The 20,441-nt window shown below is 38.9% G+C and overlaps 2 protein-coding genes across 2 annotated transcripts in view; both read left to right on the top strand.

Moving 5' to 3' along the window:
• The first annotated feature begins 1,732 nt into the window (after positions 1–1,732).
• Positions 1,733–6,422, top strand: LOC143459545 (uncharacterized). The gene is made up of 8 exons (XM_076956757.1): positions 1,733–2,090; positions 4,017–4,145; positions 4,276–4,746; positions 5,196–5,306; positions 5,402–5,427; positions 5,525–5,587; positions 6,092–6,222; positions 6,302–6,422. The coding sequence occupies exons 2-8, from the start codon at positions 4,022–4,024 to the stop codon at positions 6,420–6,422; spliced, it is 1,047 nt and encodes a 348-aa protein (XP_076812872.1). The 5' UTR covers positions 1,733–2,090; positions 4,017–4,021.
• A 630-nt stretch (positions 6,423–7,052) lies between these two features.
• Positions 7,053–20,441, top strand: part of LOC143459480 (uncharacterized) — a 48,804-nt gene continuing 35,415 nt past the window's right edge. The window contains exons 1-39 of the mRNA XM_076956662.1: positions 7,053–7,196; positions 7,302–7,454; positions 7,677–7,826; positions 8,070–8,200; positions 8,351–8,520; positions 8,684–8,850; positions 8,957–9,164; positions 9,301–9,571; positions 9,849–10,063; positions 10,159–10,358; positions 10,498–10,678; positions 10,769–10,967; positions 11,434–11,585; positions 11,714–11,926; positions 12,103–12,265; positions 12,380–12,528; positions 12,671–12,898; positions 12,994–13,087; positions 13,204–13,236; positions 13,413–13,543; positions 13,732–13,983; positions 14,175–14,349; positions 14,474–14,613; positions 14,768–14,938; positions 15,152–15,307; positions 15,409–15,561; positions 15,930–16,085; positions 16,175–16,330; positions 16,418–16,591; positions 16,851–17,006; positions 17,100–17,255; positions 17,380–17,535; positions 17,783–17,938; positions 18,078–18,233; positions 18,359–18,511; positions 18,750–18,908; positions 19,043–19,198; positions 19,326–19,484; positions 19,867–20,022. Of these exons, the coding sequence (XP_076812777.1) occupies positions 7,186–7,196; positions 7,302–7,454; positions 7,677–7,826; positions 8,070–8,200; positions 8,351–8,520; positions 8,684–8,850; positions 8,957–9,164; positions 9,301–9,571; positions 9,849–10,063; positions 10,159–10,358; positions 10,498–10,678; positions 10,769–10,967; positions 11,434–11,585; positions 11,714–11,926; positions 12,103–12,265; positions 12,380–12,528; positions 12,671–12,898; positions 12,994–13,087; positions 13,204–13,236; positions 13,413–13,543; positions 13,732–13,983; positions 14,175–14,349; positions 14,474–14,613; positions 14,768–14,938; positions 15,152–15,307; positions 15,409–15,561; positions 15,930–16,085; positions 16,175–16,330; positions 16,418–16,591; positions 16,851–17,006; positions 17,100–17,255; positions 17,380–17,535; positions 17,783–17,938; positions 18,078–18,233; positions 18,359–18,511; positions 18,750–18,908; positions 19,043–19,198; positions 19,326–19,484; positions 19,867–20,022 (6,315 nt within the window). The 5' untranslated portion in view covers positions 7,053–7,185. The remainder of the gene's footprint in view (positions 7,197–7,301; positions 7,455–7,676; positions 7,827–8,069; positions 8,201–8,350; positions 8,521–8,683; positions 8,851–8,956; positions 9,165–9,300; positions 9,572–9,848; positions 10,064–10,158; positions 10,359–10,497; positions 10,679–10,768; positions 10,968–11,433; positions 11,586–11,713; positions 11,927–12,102; positions 12,266–12,379; positions 12,529–12,670; positions 12,899–12,993; positions 13,088–13,203; positions 13,237–13,412; positions 13,544–13,731; positions 13,984–14,174; positions 14,350–14,473; positions 14,614–14,767; positions 14,939–15,151; positions 15,308–15,408; positions 15,562–15,929; positions 16,086–16,174; positions 16,331–16,417; positions 16,592–16,850; positions 17,007–17,099; positions 17,256–17,379; positions 17,536–17,782; positions 17,939–18,077; positions 18,234–18,358; positions 18,512–18,749; positions 18,909–19,042; positions 19,199–19,325; positions 19,485–19,866; positions 20,023–20,441) is intronic.

The following is a 20,441-nucleotide window of genomic DNA, read 5'->3' on the forward strand; positions in this document are numbered from 1 at the left end:
ACTGTAGCTAACACGTTTTGAATAGAATGCGACTTTGCAGGTAGGCGATTAATTGCGGTTAATGTTTATTTTCAGCATAGTAATGTCATATATGACAGTAGCCTACATGTATTAGCAGGCATTCGTGCCTTTTTGGCAATTGCTGGTGCTGGGCTACGCCAATAGGCAAATGTCAGACTTAGCTCAGTGAACTGTATCCTCGCATCTACCTTCACTGGCGTAAATACACGAACTGTAAGTTACGTTAGGGTATACCAAACTCACGCAAGATATTTCTTATGTGCATAAAAGCAAGTTTATACTACAATTATATCTTTCGTCTTTCACAAAATGTTATATTCGAACTAATCCCAACATTCATTCAGGCACATGGATTTTATTTGTGACGCCATGATTGCCTCAATGTAAGTTCTAATCAGCGCCAAATATGCGGTGTTTTACGTAACATTTTTTGCAATAATTGCTTAATCACTAAATATCATAAGAAAATCATTTCTACAGTATGCAACTTTTTTCTGTTTTCAGGTCAATTTGTTTTAACAATTGCCCCTTACTTTTATGGTAATTTTTGAGCAATCTGCTCTCGATTTTTTTTGTGTGACAACAAAATATAACTTTAACATCGCCCCAACAAGTCGTTGATAAGTCGCCGAATTCCTGTCTCGTAAAAACAATCAATTCACGGTTTTCAAAGGACCTTCTAAAAAGGATAGACGTCATGCCTTTTGTTTGAAACTAATAATAGTGGAAACCAGTTCATCCAAAAACAAATTATTAGAAATACTTAGTTGCATAGTCCAACGACCGCGTAGGATAGATTAATACGGGGCAATATTTTCAATTGCAGAAATTGCCGCACAGAATAAAATGACTTTGCGAAAGAAACAACGAGCAGAATAGTACAGTAGTAGAAGTTGCACACATAATATAAATAATTTTTAAAATTTGTGAGATTCAAGTGAACTGTTATTGAGTTCGTTCATGCCAAATTGTCAAACTTTAAGTCAAGCAACTTTACTGTAGGAAAAACAACGCGGTTTGTCATACAGGTCGTGAAAGACGAATTTTAATTTACCGTGGTTTTTAAAAACCAGCTAAACACTCAAAAAATACTTTTAATGTGAGTCTAATTTCATTAACACTTATTAAATTACAATAAAATCAGCTTCGTCATTCAGACTCTAAATGCAGTTTATGATTCATAAGGTTTTGGTGTTAAGATTTCAAATTTAATTAACAAAGTCACTAAAATTCATTTAATTTCAAATTTTATACCAAATGTCCACTCGTTAATAATGGGACCAATTTACAAGTTCACAGCTGTAACAACGCCACCGCAAATACATGCGTCTTCAGATCGACTAAGTCGTGCTGGTTATATTGTTTACCTACAATAACAACCATTAATGACTAAACTAAAGCAGCCAAAGTTTACAGAATTCGATTAACTTGTACTTAAATGAAACAAACATACTTAAGGTCATTGTTGTATAGTCAGGCCGTTTTTCTATTTTCTTTTATGAGTTACAAAAATATATTGCGAAAAATGTACCTTGAAAACACTTTCATTGTCATGTGCAAAATATTGTTAATTGTAAATAAGTGCTACGTCTATAATGTAAAATTACTTTCATTTAACTAAGTTATAATGCACAGAAATTATTCTAAAATATAGCTTAAAAGTATTTTTGGAGACTTTTTTACTTATACTAAAAATATAGTTATATAGGAACAAAAAGTTATCTGTAACTTATAGTCGTGCTTTTGCAATATCAGTTTCAGTATTATCTGATTTTATTGATAAACATGGGCTGTGAGATCGTAACATTTTGAGAGGAAGGTCTACGCCTTTGTAAAAAGGAGTTGGTAACAAACCAGTCTCGCCAGAAAAAAAGGTGTTCCGTTTTTAGCAAGCACATTTTCGATTTTCGTTATTTGGCGACATAGCGCCGAGCCAGTTCGTTAGCTATTTGCTTATAACTCTGCTTTCACTTGATAACATAATTTTAATCAAAAAGTTGTGTTTGTTGTTTGAAAGAAAAGAACTGGAACCGGAACGAAATATTAAAACGAACCTGCGCTACGACGAGGTAAGGATAGAACATATATATGCATAGAACTTATACTGATATGCTTGGAGCGTACGCTACAGACTAAATATGAATACATTTAAGTGTGGAAGAAACTATATTATGAAAGAGATTTATCCGTAGTGATGTAAGTACTGTAGCATTACTTATCTCAACGAAACTTCCACTACACTAAAATATTTTTTTTTATTTTTCGGCCTATTGCCCAATAGCGGTTCAGTTGTTGAAAATTGCATGTTTGATTGAGTATCAGTATTAAGTTTGCGAAATGCAAAAACTTTACGAATTTTGATTAAGGGTTTGTTGAAAATTTACATAAGAAGTGTTTATAATTATTTGAAATTTATCGTGCTCTAGAGCATGTCGCAGGATGTTATGCGGCAGATGCAACGTCATATCTTGTTCGTAAAATTTCGCTCTGACATTAATACAGATCATTGGTCTTTAAATTGCTAAGCTTTGACGACTTTTCAAGACCAAGTTTAATTATAATGCTTGTGCGTGAAAGCAGATTTGTCATAAATCGATTGTTTCACTTAGAAAGTGCTAATAATCTTATCAATAGTCTACGATAAACATGAGAACTAAATGAAAAATTGATATAAATAAAACATTACTATGGATGGAATGAATTCAACAGCGATTTTAGAACTTAAGAGTAGGAAAGATACGAGCACTTATTGCTTTGATGGAACTATTCAGACTGTTTTGAACCCACCTCTGGTGCTGACATTATTTTGTTACTGATATAAAACGCGTCCTCTTCGTTCAGAAATACTATTGCTATGTGACTTGCGCTGTCAGTGTCATATATAGCAGATAAGTTTGAGCTTTGTATATGACTTTTGGTACGAGTTATAATTTGGTCGTAATTCGCACATCTTTACTGCAAATATGATATAGGCATGAAAATGTTAATGTCATACAGATATAGATTAACTTCCATTGACTTCGTCGAGCGCATTTGTTTGGTTTTGCTTGTCATTTGTTTGTCTTCACTAAAATAGCTTCTGTAGAGAAATGACCAACATGAATGTCGTCTGAAGGTAGTATTAACACGCCGCGGGGCAGGACAGGATACCCCATGAGAATATTACTGAGCTGTCTCAATTTACTTTGGATGAAAACTAAATATTGCTCAACCGTCCTTGTACCGGTGGCCATATAGTCATTATTTTTTCCATTAAAACGTAATTTGTAGATCACGTCTCCGACAGCACGCAAATGCACCAATGTACCTGAACGCGCTGAGTAACATTTCTCTAATCAAGGCTTGGTCCTGGCAATACGTGCGCAACTGCGATATTGATATGAACCGGTATCAGGCACAGCAATATCCAAGCCTAAAGAAAAATTCTGGCTTGCCCCGAGGCCAGAATAACTCTAGCAAACCACGCTAAAAGTTTATTTTATTTAAAGATATTAATGGCTTGTCCGCTCTTATTCGTGGTTTTGCGTAATGCAAAATATTTTACTTTGAAATAATTAAAGATTTCAATGACCTGTACCACCATTTTGCGGTTTAGTTTTTCAAATTTTTGCATTAGTTTACCAAGAATACGTTAATACAATTGTTCCCAAACAAAATTTAATGCTACTCTCATTACAAAATTTTGAATATCATCGCAATCATTGCGGAAGTAAAATTCATTGACAAGCTATGCGGCGGCCCTGCCAACTTACTGCGGCGCACCAAATTGAAGCGATGTTACTGCCAGTAACATTTTGCGGTTATGGTTGAGTATCACTATAGTGTGGTGATAGTGGTGGTACGCACAGGCGTAGAAATACTTCGCCGCGCCTAATTATCTTTATCTTGACTTCGATGATGATGAAATAATGTCACGTTCGAGCATTTTTCTAAAATGTTGTTTTATTTATTGTATTTTATGGAAAACAGTAGCTGTATAATTTATTTCCGTATAGGGGTCATGGAGGCGTTATGTTATCTTTTGATAACAATTGCGTTGGCAACCCTTCCAACAACAATTGCCCAATTTTCTACGATCTTTCCTGGTATTTTTGAAACCACCGAGCTATCATCTGTTATGGACGGTAAGAATATTTTTCGTGAAAAAGTTTTGTATTAGCTTGATCCAAGCAAACAAAAAGTACATAGGTATACAAAACGTGATTTGTATAATTCAGAATATTGCTTAAAATTGGATTGTTTATTATATTTTAGTGCGCACTTTTCCGTACGGAAATCAGATCTTCAGTTACTATATTGAAAGAAGAACATTTACTGAAGCGATGCAGATATGTGCCAATGCCAACTCCAATCTCCTGGTGATAAACTCGGAGGACGTCATGAACGCCGTCGTAAGCCACCTCAGGGTAAATATCGGGCGTATTCCCACAGGAAGGTGGGAGGACGCTTTTGCTCCTGGTTACTGGGTCGGAGGAAATGACATTATCCAAGAAGGCAACTGGAGATGGCTCGATGGATCCAACATTCCACGTTCTGGTCAAACTGGTTATCAAAATTGGTTTTCTTACGGAAGAACAAGCGAACCAAACGGAGTTCGCCCCGATCATGACTGCCTCTACATCAGCGCACGTGACTCCATTCTACCGAGGTTTCCCGACGTTCTTGGGCGCTGGTTTGATGGCTCGTGTCAACTGCGAAAGTATTTTATCTGTCAGGGAACTGTTGGTACGTTTAATCGAGTCATGGACGTTAACTACAATAAGTAATATATAGCATATTATATTATATACAGTATCTATCGATATTAAGAATTACATTTTTGAAATATACAATCAACTTGGCTTTATTGACACTTGGTTAAAAGCTCTCGTAATGCTCGTAATGTCTTCATTTCCATTAATTGTTAGCCGAGTCACTAAAACGCACTTCCGACTTTTGAAAAAAGGCAAAGCAGGTCAGCAGTTATTCGGACCCAGCAAATTGATGTCGCTATATAAGTGATCAGTCAAAATAGTCAAAATCATAGGAAACCTCGAATGTATAATTTCAGCTTTTCATAAACGACTGAATAATAATTCGAAGTCATAGCGAATGCTTCATATTCCCGTAAAACCGCACTTTTGCATCGCTGAAAGCACATCTTTATCGTTTTTACCTTCATTTTTGTCATGCAGATCCGTGTACTGCGTCATCTTGTTTAAACAACGGAGTGTGTCAACCCAGCAGCGCCGGTGGTTTCATTTGTGTGTGTGCGCTGGGTTTCACTGGTGTAAACTGTGAAAATGGTAAGTTAGATAATATGCGTAACTAATTTGTGCATAGCAGCAGATTTCTTTGGATTTGCAAGATCTTTAAAAAATAACTTTTTTGTTGTTTTCAGTTCCACCTACAAGAGGCGTAACACAGGTGAGCTGCCTTAGCTATTTTTAATATAAATGGTTTGTTGAGGTGACACCGGACTGTGTTTTATGAAACTTTTCATAACATCGTGTTACAATTGCAGGCTCCAATAACGGTTCCTGCGCCACGTCCTTTGTGCTGTCAAATTATTTCAGGAAACAGGCAAGTATTTGCAATAATTCAGAGCAGATTAATTAAAATGCGTTGAGTTTTTGCATTGACTTTAAAACACGTCGCACTTGTGGAGCTTTGTAAATGACGTTTCAAAATGATTGCTGTAGAGAGGCTTGTGGTCCACCTGGCGGGAGCGAAGCAAACTGCAATCACCAGAGAGGTTGTTGTTTTGATCCTTTTCGACAAGAATGTTACCTGCCTCTCGGTAAGCGTTTATGCATGCTTTTATATGCTATAACTTTGATTGCTTGCTTTTGTCTATTTTCATACTATATAGATTGATGTGTAAGTGTAACTTTTGTTTCTTTCGGATTAACATGAAGTATATTATACGCAGATTCCTTTACTTGCAATCAGCTTTCAGCACCTCGGCCTATAATAATAACAACAACACCTACAGTTCCTGTTCGCACTTTTTCAGCACGTGAGTTACGCGAGACGTGATTTTCAGTTTACTTATTTCCACAGTGATTTGGTTATAATGTTTATACCACAGGAAGAGGATGGCTACAATGGAGTGGTTGGATTGAGTGTTCTGCAACGTGCGGTCAGGGAGTTTGGTACAGATTCCGTGGATGTTACGACGCAACCCCAGGATCAGCAGCATGCCCTGGAGTGGGAAGAGAAGTACGTGAGATACATGCACACAAGTTATGATTTCCACAGGATTCGTTCTGCGTCGTTACTTCATCTTTTAATTTTGCAGTCCACCTCTTGTCAAGAACGCGAATGTGAAGTGGAAGTTGTTCCGACGTGGGGTAACTGGGGACCGTACTCCGATTGTTCAGCTTCTTGCAATGGTGGCACACGAACTAGAACGAGGTTAATTGTTTAAAATTATAACAAGCACCCAACAAAAGCTGTTTAACTGAAGCCTTCATATGGTTTAAGCCTGACTAACCAAGATTAGAATATTTTGACGAGATAATGTCGGTGAGCGTTGATGGAATTTGTCACCAACACTCACGCATGATTTAATCGTTTTCTGTTAAAGCAACTAACAGTCTTGTATGTTTAAATTCCTCTTCATTTGCAAACATTATCAATTACCAGCATGGTGTTATGCCACGTATTGCACGTAAGGGCAACCTAGTGGTATGGGAATGAGAGAAATCTCATGGAAACCTCATGGAAAAATTATTTGAGACATCATTTTGCACGGTAGGGTAGTTGATATTGTATCGTGTCTTGTCAATCAAGTCATCTCGGTAGAAGCCCCTTTTGTGATCAGTCTGCTGCTAGTGCAAAATCTACGCAGATTTAGCTGATTGTTACGTTTGTTGGTTGATTTGATTTGTTATCACACGCATTCTTTGATTGATTGCTTGCAATATGGATTTGGTTTGTTTCTAACGGTACACTTTGCGTTCTGAACTAACTTCAATGATTTCTTGATTGTTTTGTTGCGATCGAGCTCATAGTAAGGTGTGTCGCTAAATAAATAGAACATGTACCGATGACGTACCCAATGGAGAAAGCTGTTCTGGCAACGCAATCGAAATTGTCACCTGCAACGAAGAAGATTGTCCGACGTGGTCTCAATGGACTGAAATTACTGACTGCTCAGTAACATGTGGTGGCGGGTTGTTGATGCGGTCGAGGTGTGTAGCAGTTAGAACAACACATTTTGAAAAAAACTCGTTACGACTTTGCTGAGCTTTGATGAAAATGTAAAATCCCATGCTCATTTATAAGTTTAATTTAAGGACATGCATTGGATCTGAAGAATCTTCTAATTGTCCGGGCGACGAAATGGACGATATAGATTGCAATGTAAATCTTTGCCCAGCATGGGCAGAGTGGAGTGATTGGGGTGATTGTAGTAGTACGTGTGAAGACGCTGCTCGATTTCGATTCAGGTTTATCAGAAAGCGTTTAATGTTCGACTTTTTCCTTTTTAATTCAATACAAATATACACGATCAAGATCATTCTATTAGTATATAAGCGCAGCTTGACGCGTCCAGTTTTTAATCTGTTTGAGTATAGTACTGGTGATTAAAACGCATCTGGCAGATTTTTTTGTTAGACCGTGGTTGTTTGTGACCGCATTTGTAACGCAAGCTATCATGCAAAATATAGAGTTTGCGAAACCGGTGTTGACTGCGTTGGAGATAGCTTTGAAGTCGATTCTTGTAATTTTACTGTCTGTTATGACTATTACTGGTCACCATGGAGTTCTTTTGGTGATTGCTCTGTCTCCTGCGGTGGTGGCAATATGTCAAGAGAAAGGTGATAAAATACAAATGGACATATCAGACAAATACATAGCATTTTACACTTTACTGATAACGTATAACATGTGCTTAAGGCTTTTCATCCACACAAATCTTGCTACGTTAACAACTCTTAAAATTAATTTTAATTTTTTATACCAAAAGTTATATGATCTTATACACTGGATTTATTAAAGCAGGTTTATCACTTCTTATGCAATTATTCTTTGAACGCTTCTTATCAAAGTTTTCGTAACAGATCATGCGTTAACGGAAGTGTCGGCGACTGCGAAGGATCAAACCAGCAATCAGAGGCTTGTTCCACACAACCATGTCCAACGTGGGGACCATGGAGTCCCTATGAGGACTGTCCCGTCACCTGTGGAGGAGGTAATGACGCAAAAAAATAAACCTTTGCAGTCTAAGAATACGTTTAACTAAGATAAGAACATTTACAATCATTGTTACACGATTGTAGCCATAACTTGATATAAATTATAGTTATCACACGCTTTTCTTAATTTTCTGGTTTCACTTCAGGTTTTCAAACACGGACACGGTCGTGTGATGGTGGCACAGTAGGCCAGGCGGGCTGCGATTCTTTTGACGGAGCAGTCATGTCAAGGGATTGCGCCGTGAGAGATTGCGAATTCTGGACAGAATGGTCAAGTTATGACGATTGCACGGCATCATGCGGCAGTGCAACTAGAGTAAGTCCGATTAAAGATTTGCGTTCAAAGTTTGAATAACAACCCGCTGCTACTGAAAAACAATCTTATAATTGAAAGAAGAATTTTCAAACCTATAATACAACTCTCACTGAAATGGAACAGGTAAAATCAGCAAGGTCACGTTAAAGTGTTGCGTTTGTAGAGTCGAACGCGAATTTGCGTCAACGGAAATGCAGGCTCGTTAGGATGTCCTGGTTCTGCATCAGAAATCGCTACTTGCACTACTTCACCTTGTCCAGGGTGGACAGAGTGGAGTGACTTTGGCCGCTGTACACGAACTTGCGGCGGAGGCATTCAGTCAAGAACGAGGTACCACAGTATGCTTCTGTTTTGCTTAATTTTATACGTTTCCATTAAATCTATAAATTGTTTACGGTTTTGGATTTCCTGAATTTCTCGATTTAAAAACTTTAAGGATTTGTCAAAACGGCTTTGCGGGAGTGGATTGCCAGGGTGACGCCAACAATGCAATCACATGCAACCCTAGTCCTTGCGAAACTTGGTCTGACTGGTCGTCTTATGGTCGGTGCAGCGAATCGTGTGGAACTGGAGAGCAAACCCGTACAAGGCAATGTGTTGGTGGATCTCCAGGTGATGCCGGTTGCCGTGGAAGTCCAATTGAGGTAAAAGGTTCAATCAACAAACTCGAAATCGTTTTGCTTTTTATTTTTATGGTTAGGGAAGTTTGCATCGTTTTTAGCAAAGTATATATTTTTAATACTAGCTTTTGCAAAATCTTTCATATTTGAATTTTCGTAGGCTACTTCTTGCAATACACCGGTATGTCCATACTGGGCGGCCTGGGGCGAGTTTAAAGATTGTTCCGTAACATGTGGGGAAGGTGTGCAGGAAAGAGCCAGGGTGTGTATGCCAGAAGGCACACCAAATTCCCTTTGTGGAGGAGCTGTCAGCGAAACTATTATTTGCAACACCGAGATTCCTTGTGACTATTATGGACAATGGAGCTTTTTAGGAGATTGCACAAGCACCTGTGGCGCAGGATCCCAACGACGAAGACGACAATGTATTGGTAAAGGCCTTTTTAAAGAAAAAAACGCTTACTTGAATTTGAATCGCAGTGAATTTTCCGTTGCCAGTTTGGTACACAAACTGATATTAAATCAAAATATTTTGATCATATTTATCAATACAATCTATTTTAACACGATTTACCTTTCTTTGACAACAAAACTTGTTTTGGGTATTATACAATGTCAGTATTATGACAGTAATACTGCTATAGTTTTTTAAATTGGCTCCATGAATTACTGCTCAGAATCAATCAATGTTCTACGTTTTTTTGTCAGGTGGTTTTGCTGGCAGTGGTGGATGCTCCGGACCCTCAGAAGATACTGTGTCTTGCGACAGAGGTCCTTGTCCATCCTGGGGACCATGGGGTGCAGTTAGCGATTGCTCTGTGACGTGTGGATTCGGCTCCACTATTCGAACGAGAGTATGCCAAAATGGCGAGCCTAATGACTGCCCTGGTGATGACACTTTATTCGAGGGGTGTAACCCAAGGGTAAATATTGAATATAGTTGAAATTGATTGATTGAAACTCTTCGATTGATAACAAAGGTTTGAAGTAGATTACAGTACCTGTTACTTCTTTGCAGGAATGCGAATTTTGGCAACCATGGGAGCTCTGGACTGGTTGTTCTGCAACCTGTGGCTCTGGTATTGAACGTCGTTCACGTGTTTGTCAATTCGGTGTGCCTGGTGACAATGGCTGTCAGGGACCTGAAAGTGAAGTAAGGAACTGCCAACTTAGTGATTGCCCAGCATGGCGCGATTGGAGTTCCTATTCTCCGTGCACGTGAGTTCTTTGCGGAATTACAAACAATCTTTGGTGGTTTTGTTTTTTATCTCTTCCTTTGTCTTGGTCCGTCTAGTTTCAGTTTTAACTGTGTGATAACCTAATTAGTTTTATTGTAAATGTACTCGCGTATCTGTAGTTTGACTTGCGGCGGAGGATCACAGGTTAGGAATAGAATCTGTGTGAATGGATCGCCGGGTGATGAGGGTTGTGAAGGATTGGCCGTTGAATCTACGGTATGCTTCGACGTGCCTTGTCCTACGTGGTCAGAGTGGAGCGATTACGGCACTTGCGATGCCCCTTGTAACGGAGGAAATCAAGTATGTTGACATTGATAACAGTAGACTTACTAACTCCATTTCCTTCCTGGAAACCGTAGCAAAAATATTTTTTCGATTTTTTTGGAATAGATACGCAGACGTACCTGTCTTTTTGGCAATGTCAATGATGATGGTTGCCGCGGTCCACAAACCTTATCTCGTATTTGCAACTCTAGAGCGTGCAGCACTTGGACTTCATGGAGTGATTTCAGTGATTGTAATGCAACCTGCGGCGGTGGAACCACATTTAGATCAAGAAACTGTGTTGTGCTTCCAAATGCAGATCCCAGTAAACATTTTGAAATGTTCTATAAATTAATCTTTTCGTGCTTATGGACTCTTAAAAGTCTAGAAAATGGTTTGCGTACCGGTGATATAGAAACTTAAATAATTGGTTAAGGATTGTAAGAATTAACGAAATTTATTGAATACACATCTACCCATAATTAGAGAGGCAAACAAATCAAACTTGATTTAGATAAGAATTATTGTGTCATTTTGGTCCAAACTTGCCGCATCTCGCTCCCTATTATCACAGTAATTCAGATGTATTACATCATCATGCAACAAACGTGGTACCAGCCGCTTGTTGTTGTTACCGCAGTGATTGGTCATCGCACTATGTAACCACCACATAGTGCGATGACAACGTATGTGATTGAACCGATCACATATTGATGATTTGTCATCCCACAGGAAATCAGAAAATGTCAGCAGGCAATCATCGAACTTAAGCTTAATATTTTTGTGTGCAGTTGAGAGCGCATGCATCGGTGAAGCAGTGGAAAGATTTGATTGTAACACGGCTCTCTGCTCTTCCTGGGATCAGTGGGGCGATTACTCTTCGTGCTCAAATAGTTGTGGTTCCGGGATTCGCACCAGGCGCAGAACCTGTGTTGGAGGAACAGTATGTATTTTTCAATTTTTTGTATAAATTAACTTGATAATAATACTTTAAATTAGTTTCACATTTCAAACCTAAAGATAATAATACATATTTCTTATGTCACTTACACTTGACCTATAACATTCCAGGCTGGCCAAGGTGGCTGTATAGGCGCGATGTCTGAGACGATAACTTGTCAAACACAAGCGTGCCCATCTTGGGGTGAATGGTCTCTATATACAGCCTGCTCAGCCACTTGTGAAGGTGGTGTTCAGACAAGAGAAAGAGAATGCAGAAATGGTGTTCAAGGGGACATAGGTTGCGACGGCGTGTCTCTGGAAGAAAGTTCTTGTAACGAAAGGGTAGGATTTTATGACGAGTGAAATATTGATTTGCCGCTTGAATGAAGATATTTACAAATTCAGTTTGCATTACTAATATAGTTTAGGTTGTATCAACTACGTATTTTTTAATTTGTGTTCCTTCTCTGTAGTCATGAAAAAAAAGGTAGGAAAACAAATATATATTGGTTTTTTAGCCTTGTCCAAGTTGGCAAGGATGGTCCAGCTGGTCTAATTGTCCCGTTAGTTGTGGTGGAGGTAACCAAGCTCGAAACCGAGGTTGCGAAAACGGTAATGTTGGACAAGCTGGCTGCATTGGCACAACAGACAATACACGAGCCTGCAACTCAGAGGAATGTCGTAAGTTTTAATAATATCAGTTTCACGTGTACTTGAATATGTACAACTCATAAACAATTTTTACCATCACAACCAAACAATATTTTGTTGTTAATCAGTCTTGCTTTGCCTTAGCATATGAAAGCGAATGGAGTACATGGGGAGTATGCAGCGCTACGTGTGGCTCTGGTACAATGTCCCGTACAAGAACCTGCGTAAACGGTGCATTTGGCGTAATAGGTTGCAGTGGACCATCTATAGAAAATCGAGATTGTGGAGCCCTTGTAAGTATTATAAAAATCTCTGCACACCGCTAAAATAACTATATTGTTTTATCAAAGTCGATGTCACACACAAGCCAAACGTACTTGTCTTCGTACATCATCGTCCGTCAATAATTAATCAACAATCTTCTTTGCTATGCAGCCTTCGTGTGCGTCATGGACACAATGGGTTGTTGTTGGAGACTGTAGCGTTACATGTGGTTCTGGCTCACAGCAGCGATTACGTATTTGTGATGGAGGATTAGCTGGAGCAGAGGGCTGCGAAGGAGCGTCCCAAGATGCTGTTAGTTGTGTTGCAAATGTTTGTCCAGTGTGGCGAGACTGGTCACAATGGACTTCCTGCAGCGCTTCCTGTGACGGCGGAGTAACGGTAATGATACTAGCTGACTAAGTACTTTTGTTATTATTAAGTATGTATATGCAGTATTTGTATAGTTTTACCATTTGCAACGTATATTTTTACAGAGGAGGAGCAGGGTGTGCATTGATGGTGACTCCAGCGCTGTTCTTTGTGAGGGTAATGCGGAGGAAAGCCGAATTTGTGAAACCATTTCTTGTGGTAAATTCTTTTTTAAAAATTTTTCACGTAACTTTTGTTGTCAAGGTGCTTGCTTATCGAGTTAATCACTTTCTACGACTTACTATACTTAATAACCGCTTTATTTTCTTTTAAAGATTTTGTTAATCCGCCAGACGGGATCCGTGAAAGTAAGTAAATTTGAAATAAACATGCATACCGTACTGTAGGCTATTGTAAAAGCAAAAATTTTACAACTTCGCTTTTTCGTTACATTAAACCAATACTAAAAGCATGATTTTTAACTTTCGAAAGCGATATAAGTCTTTTTCGCATAACTAATGAGTTAATGGCTCTATTTATTTAGACTGCACCTTGTTGGATGTTGCCATAATCATTGATTCCAGTAGCAGTATTGGAGCAGACAATTTTGAGATAGTCCGCGATTTTCTGCGAAGAGTCATATCCCGACTAAATGTTGGACTAGATGCAACTAGAGTAAGGAACTTAAACGCATTGTACAAAATTGTCTTTTATTTAATCCTGTGAAATTTTAATTTTCAATTATATTGAAACTTTTAAATAGGCTGTCCTTTGTTATAAAATTTAAGCTACTAAGCAACTTTAACCAGAAAAATTTGAAAATTTGAACAGTTGCTAATTGCTTTCTTATATTTTTACTGCAGATTTCTGCTCTGCGCTACAACCGCGACGTTATTCCTCTATGGACATTCCTTGACTCGACCTCGACACGTGATTTGCTCTTTAGAATTGGCAACATAATTTACAATGGTGAAGGAACCTTAACAGGCCAGGCTCTTGAGTACGCATCAATAACTACGTTTTCGGAAGGAGAAGGTAATCGCCCAGACGTTCCTGATTTGGCAATCGTTTTAACCGATGGAAGAGCTCAAGATAATCCAGAAGTAACTGTTGAGGTAAGACATTGCATCGCAACTTGCAAAATAATTGTTATACCAATTAGCTATTCAATTCTAATCGAAAGTATATTCTGCTGTCATCGCCGATGTGTGAAAATATACCAATTTCGCTTAGATTTAACAGACTTTGACTTCAAATAACCAGAAATTCCCATGGTTTTACCACAATACATCCTGTCTCTTTTCAGCTTCTCAAAGCCCAGGGTGTTCGTGTCATCGCTATTGCCGTCACCAATAGAATTGATGAGGATCAAATTAACGCAATTGCAAGTGACCCCGACTCAATGAACGCTTTGTTCATCGACGAGTTCGGTGCTTTGTTAAGCATTGTTGATAATATCGCCCTGTTTGCTTGCGGACAAGGTAAAAATTTGTTTATTAAAAGTCAAATTGCTTTAAAAAACGCCAAAAAAGAAAGTTTACAAATTGAAACATTGTAATCTATATCAGTATTAGTGTGTTGAATACAAGCGTTATTTTTATGCAGCATCCTGGGCTGACTGGAGTAGTTGGGGCGATTGTTCCGGAACTTGCGGAACTCAAAACATTCGAACTCGAAGAAGAGAATGTGTGGGGGGATTTGGAAGAAATATTAATAATTGCGAAGGAGCTTCGTCTGAAACAGAAGTATAGTACCTCCAATATCGTAAACTACTTAATTGCAATTACTAAACGCTTCACAATGATTCTGTCCAACGCTTTCTGCATGAGTACAGTGGAAAGACAAATGGCAAAAGCAATGTAAATTTCTGGTGTTTTAATTAGTCTATAATGTTAATAGGTATGCAATACCAACCGCTGTCCAACTTGGTCCGAGTGGAGCACTTATTCAGATTGCACAACTTCATGCGGAACTGGCTCACAAATGCGAACTCGAACTTGTCTGTACGGATCGATCGGTCAAATTGGTTGTATAGGAGCTGTTGAAGAAACACGCAACTGCAACGCTCAGGTACAGTATTACGTATTATTTCAATAATTAGTGTATAACAACCTTTGCAGGAAAGCACAGGTAAGTATTTCATGAGGATTAACTGAAGATCGGAAGAATAGAAATTAGAGTTTCATCTCAAGTCGTCCAAAACATCCACCATGCTCCTTCTTTATTTATTCATAGCGACAGATTATAGATCGCTATGTTCAAAGCTTTTGTTGAAACTGACAGGTCTGTGCCACTTGGTCGAACTGGTCAAATTGGGGAAACTGTGATGTTTCATGCGGTGGAGGTTTTAGAAGACGATTGCGAACATGTATAGGCGGCAACCCTGGTGAACCGGGTTGTCCTGGATTGTCAGCAGAAGACGAGCCGTGCAATATACAGGTCCGCACACAAAATAAGCCAGTAATGGCTACAGTTGGAAAATCCGATAATTTGTAGGTGCCCAACCGAAGATGTCTACTATTAACAGCCGAATTTTACAGTTTTGCCCCATTTGGTCACCTTGGAACTCTTGGAGTGATTGCTCCCAAACTTGTGGTGGTGGCACTTCTAGCAGGAGACGCTCTTGTCTCAATGCTGATGATGATGCCAGTTGTTTAGGTGATGCTGCAGAAAGCCGCATCTGCAATACTGAGGTTAGGAGAAGAAGAAGACTAACCAACCGGCGATGCACGAAATGCACAGTTCTTTTCTCTTTAGCCATCTCACTAACAATTTTTAAAATAAAAAAAAATTCTTTCAGATTTACTTACTTACTTCTCCACACCAGCTGAGCGGATATTTAACAAAGCTTCAAACTAACCAGCTTTACTAACCCAAAACCGATTTCTTTCCATCTAGCGTATGCATAACTCAAGCAAGTCGTTTCAAATTAATACGACACTGTACGCCTTGCATGTGAAAGAGCTGCATGTTGCCAAGGCGGTTATTGATGATAAAGAAGAATTAGATCACACAAAGATAAACCTTCCTGAGCAAGATATACCTATTGACAAATTAATAGCCTTGCGCCTTCTATGACGACTGGACGCCGTGGACTGACTGTTCGATGTCCTGTGGAGGCGGTAGAACGACAAGAATGAGAACTTGCATATACGGACAAGCCGGAGGCCCGGGTTGTCGAGGATTGAGTTTTGAAACCAACTCTTGTAATGACTTTGTAAGTTATTGTTCGATACTGAATCATGTTGCTATAATCTATTGTAAAACACTTTTATCTATACTTTTGATTTATCACTTATATTACAGTTGTGCGAATATTGGACATCTTGGAGCTCATGGACTGTTTGCAGCACTACATGCTCGCAAGGATTTAGAACGCGAGCCCGTGAATGTATTGTAACACCTCCTGGTACAGTTCAATGCATCGGAGCCCGGTTTGAAAATGAAACTTGCGTTTTGAGGGTATATTAGCCTAATCTTTTGTCACTTACCCTTTCAAAAGCATTGCGATGCAGAATTATATATTTTATTATTTTTTGTTTTAACTAGACTTTATGCCCGACCTGGACGCCTTGGCCCCAACCGCCCATTGATGACGACCCTGAATGCAGCGAACGTTGCGGTGGTGGAACTGTTCGACAAACTCGGACGTGTGTTGGAGGAAGTGCTGGCGATCCTGGGTGCGTGGGAGCTGCCACACGTTTGGTGCCTTGCAATATCAGGGTATGATGAATCAAATTCTCTTATGTTGCAAGGTTTCTTCTGCATTGCTTGCGTTAGTGTTTTTTTCTTGATCTGTTGGAGGGTCGTGAAATATAAAGTACTATCTCAGTGGGTTGTAAGGAAAATCGTGGTATGAAAAAATGGGTTCATTTCAACAGAAGGGAGTGAAATACTGTTGAATTATTAACTTCTCCTCACGTTAAAATTGACATACATGATATCAGTAAATGTATGTAATGGTTATTGTTTTTTTTAACAGCCTTGCAGTTCTTGGACCGATTGGTCTCAGTGGGGAGCATGCAGCTTCTCCTGTGGAGCTGGCACACGTCTCAGAACAAGACAGTGCTTAAGAGACGAAGAAGAAGCAAACGATTGTTTAGGATCATCTTTTCAAGAAGATCTGTGTAACTTAAGGGTGCGTTAGATATTTTTGTAAAGTTTGTATTGGACTAACGGTTTTTTGTGTTGATAAAGACTAATGTAGTATAATTCGTTAACCCTTTATCAGGAGTGTTCTATCTGGTCGTCATGGAATAGCTGGTCCTCATGTTCAGTCACTTGTGGAGGCGGGTTCCGATCACAATTTAGAATCTGCCTCAACAGCGATGACGAGCAAAATGATTGTGACGGAGAATCGGAAAATCTTGAAGTTTGCAACTCAAACGTAAGTATTACACGTGGACATCTACTTCATTGTCAACCTTAATGAATTTTCATTCATTTTGCTTAACATGTTTGTTAAATATTGCTATTTTGTGAGGTTTATGTTAATGTCTGAACACCTACAGACATGTCCATCCTGGTCATCGTGGACACAATGGAGTGATTGCACCAATTCTTGCGACGGCGGTTTACGAACTAGGAACAGGGTTTGTCTCGGCGGTGAGATTGGGCAAGGAGGCTGCAGAGGACTTCCGGAACAAGAAGAGTATTGCAACGGACAGGTGCTAAAACTTTTCTTAATTGCTCGTTCAGCTTTCTTTTATGTAATCAAATGGCATTAGAAAGAATTTTCTTAAACTTACACAATGTTGCTTAATATTTCAACGACCAAAAGAAATAAAACCAAAAAATTATGGCGTCGAAAAAGAAATGTTTTCATGACTTACGTTAAAATAGTTAAAAAAAAAACGATATTTTTGTTCATTTTGTAAATATGTGCTTTACTGTATTTTGTATTTTTTCTAATAGGCCTGCCCGTCGTGGTCTGCTTGGGGAGAATGGACTGGCTGCGTTGTCACTTGCGGTACTGGATCACAAACAAGACGGCGAATTTGTCTAAATGCCAGAGAAGGCGTTTCAGGATGCGACGGTCCGAGCACGGAAACTGCGACCTGTGATTTCGAAGTATAGCGAAATGTGTTTAAAATTTTGCGCTGCAGCTAAATATTGCAATGTAATATTTCAAGGCTTATTAGTGTTCAAACCGTTGTAAAATGACCCATTTCATGCGCATTGTTCAACTCAAGTTTCGCTTTTATTGCAGGCCTGTCCAACATGGTCAGCATGGTCACAATTTGATGAATGCTCAGTAACTTGTGGTGATGGCAGTGTAACTCGCACTCGCGTATGTAGGACTGGACCCAGTGGACTTGGTGGCTGTTTTGGATCTGACTCGGAAACAATTTCTTGCACGCAGCCGGTAAGTTAAATTGAATTAGAAATGAAATGTTATTAATTGGACTTGGCCTCGATAATATGATGAATACTTATTGATTCAGTTTGTAATGTAACCAATTTCTATTTTATAACTGTTTATTTCTATAGGAATGTCCAAACTACGGCGCATGGTCTGAGTATAGCGCTTGTTCTGTGAGCTGTGGTGGAGGGACTGTGTTTCGAACAAGAGTTTGTCGACCGGATGGTGCAGACTGCTCTGGACTAGGTCCAGACCGAGAAAGCAGTAGCTGCAACCTGCATGTAAGACTATAATGTAAACTAGATCTTGTATACTTGTAAAATTTCCTTTAAATTATATTATTGTCTAAAATGTCATTCTAGTTTATTGTGACGTTAAAGTTTCTGGTATTCTTGCCTTATATATTAGAGTTATATGTTTGTTATATATATTTGTGCATTTTATATAGAGCTAGTTTATATTTTACTTCCTACTGCTGCGTATGTTAGCAGGCATAAATTTGTACCGTTTCGCTTTCAGAAATGTCCATCTTGGGGTGAATGGTCACCATATAATGATTGCTCAGCAACTTGTGGTGTAGGCATCAGTATAAGGTCAAGAGAGTGCTTCAACGGAGAAGCAGGTGTAGATGACGGTTGCTTGGGCTCATCAGAAGAATCGATAATTTGCAATACAGATGTAAGTATCAAGTAGTTTTTACAATGTAAAAGCACTTTACAATGCTTATCATATTCATACCACCGCTGAAAAGAAAATAGATAATAGTATAATATTGTTCATATCGTTAGCAATTTTTTCTGCGTTCTTTAAAGGTTTGCCCAATGTTTACGTCATGGTCTTCTTGGACTGACTGCAGTGCTTCTTGCGGAACTGGAATAAGACGGCAAAGGCGCTCATGTCAAAATGGTTTTGTTGGTCAACCTGGTTGTATCGGTGAAGTGTCCATCACCGAGGAATGCAACTTTGATGTAAGTCAAAGACAAATAGTTTCCTATTGGCTTTGCAATAAACTATTTTAAAATGAGGTGTATGTTTCACGCTGTAGCAATGACATTGGGGTATATTTATTGTTTGTTTTGTTTTTGTAACTTTCAGCCTTGTCCAACATGGACCCAATGGGGTAACTGGGGTGCATGCAGTGCAAGTTGTGGGGGAGGTGCAACAAGAACTCGTATTCGATCCTGCAACAATGGGAATGTTGGCGATATCGGTTGCCATGGAAACAATAGAGAATTTGACGCATGCACATTGAGGGTAACTTTATTTCTCTATTTATGTTGGACTCGAAATGTATAATTAATTGTGACAATAACCAGTTTTGTTATTTTTTCTTTTGTTAAATTTTTGTCAAATGTCAAAGAATATTTACATTCAGTGTTGGCAGGGTTGGCTTGCCCATAAGGCACTGGTTCTCACTGATGGGTTTTCACAAAAGCAGATAAGGCTATTATCTTATCAAAATTAATTTAGAGATGCAAATGATTGTAACCGAGTAAACGAAGCTTTTAAAATATCAAATAGATAAGGTTTAAGACAAATTTTGCATTCAGCTACTAAAAATACCATTTGCTATAGAATGAACATTGCAATTTGTAACGCGTTATTTTAATGCATTTTTTGTAAACCGTTTATATAGGCTTGTCCGTTTTGGTCAAGTTGGTCTTCTTGGACGTCGTGTAGCATTTCATGCTCTGGAGGTGTTCGAAGTCGTAACAGGACGTGCATTAATGGCCTAGAGGGCTTATCTGAATGCGGTGATGATGACATCGTTATCATACCATGTAATCTTCAGGTAATTACACTGGAGTTTGTTTTAATGAGAAAATGTAAAAAAATGGGCTGTACTTGGAAGCATGACTACAAAACTATTTTAGAAATTCTGATTAGGTAACATCCTTACCATTTAACGAACGCTGACACTCAAAGACACCGGTTCTACTACCGGCCGGCCAGGATCGTACAATAAATGTGCGATCTGGGGACTTGCTCACTGTGGCCATTATTATGTGTTTATTTTATTTTCAATTCAGGTTTGTGAATTTTTTCTTGTGCGCAGAGACCGTGTCAGCCGTGCGCAGTTGCTCACGCGCGCAGCTTAGAGGGAACATTGCTGTGTGGTATACATAGCAAGCGTGGTGTCCGTTTGAAACAAAATCGTTACTGATAACAAGACCACGATTAAACTCAAACAGAACCTTGATTGCAAACATT

This window comes from Clavelina lepadiformis, chromosome 5 (assembly GCF_947623445.1).
Source record: "Clavelina lepadiformis chromosome 5, kaClaLepa1.1, whole genome shotgun sequence".
NCBI lineage: Eukaryota > Metazoa > Chordata > Ascidiacea > Aplousobranchia > Clavelinidae > Clavelina > Clavelina lepadiformis.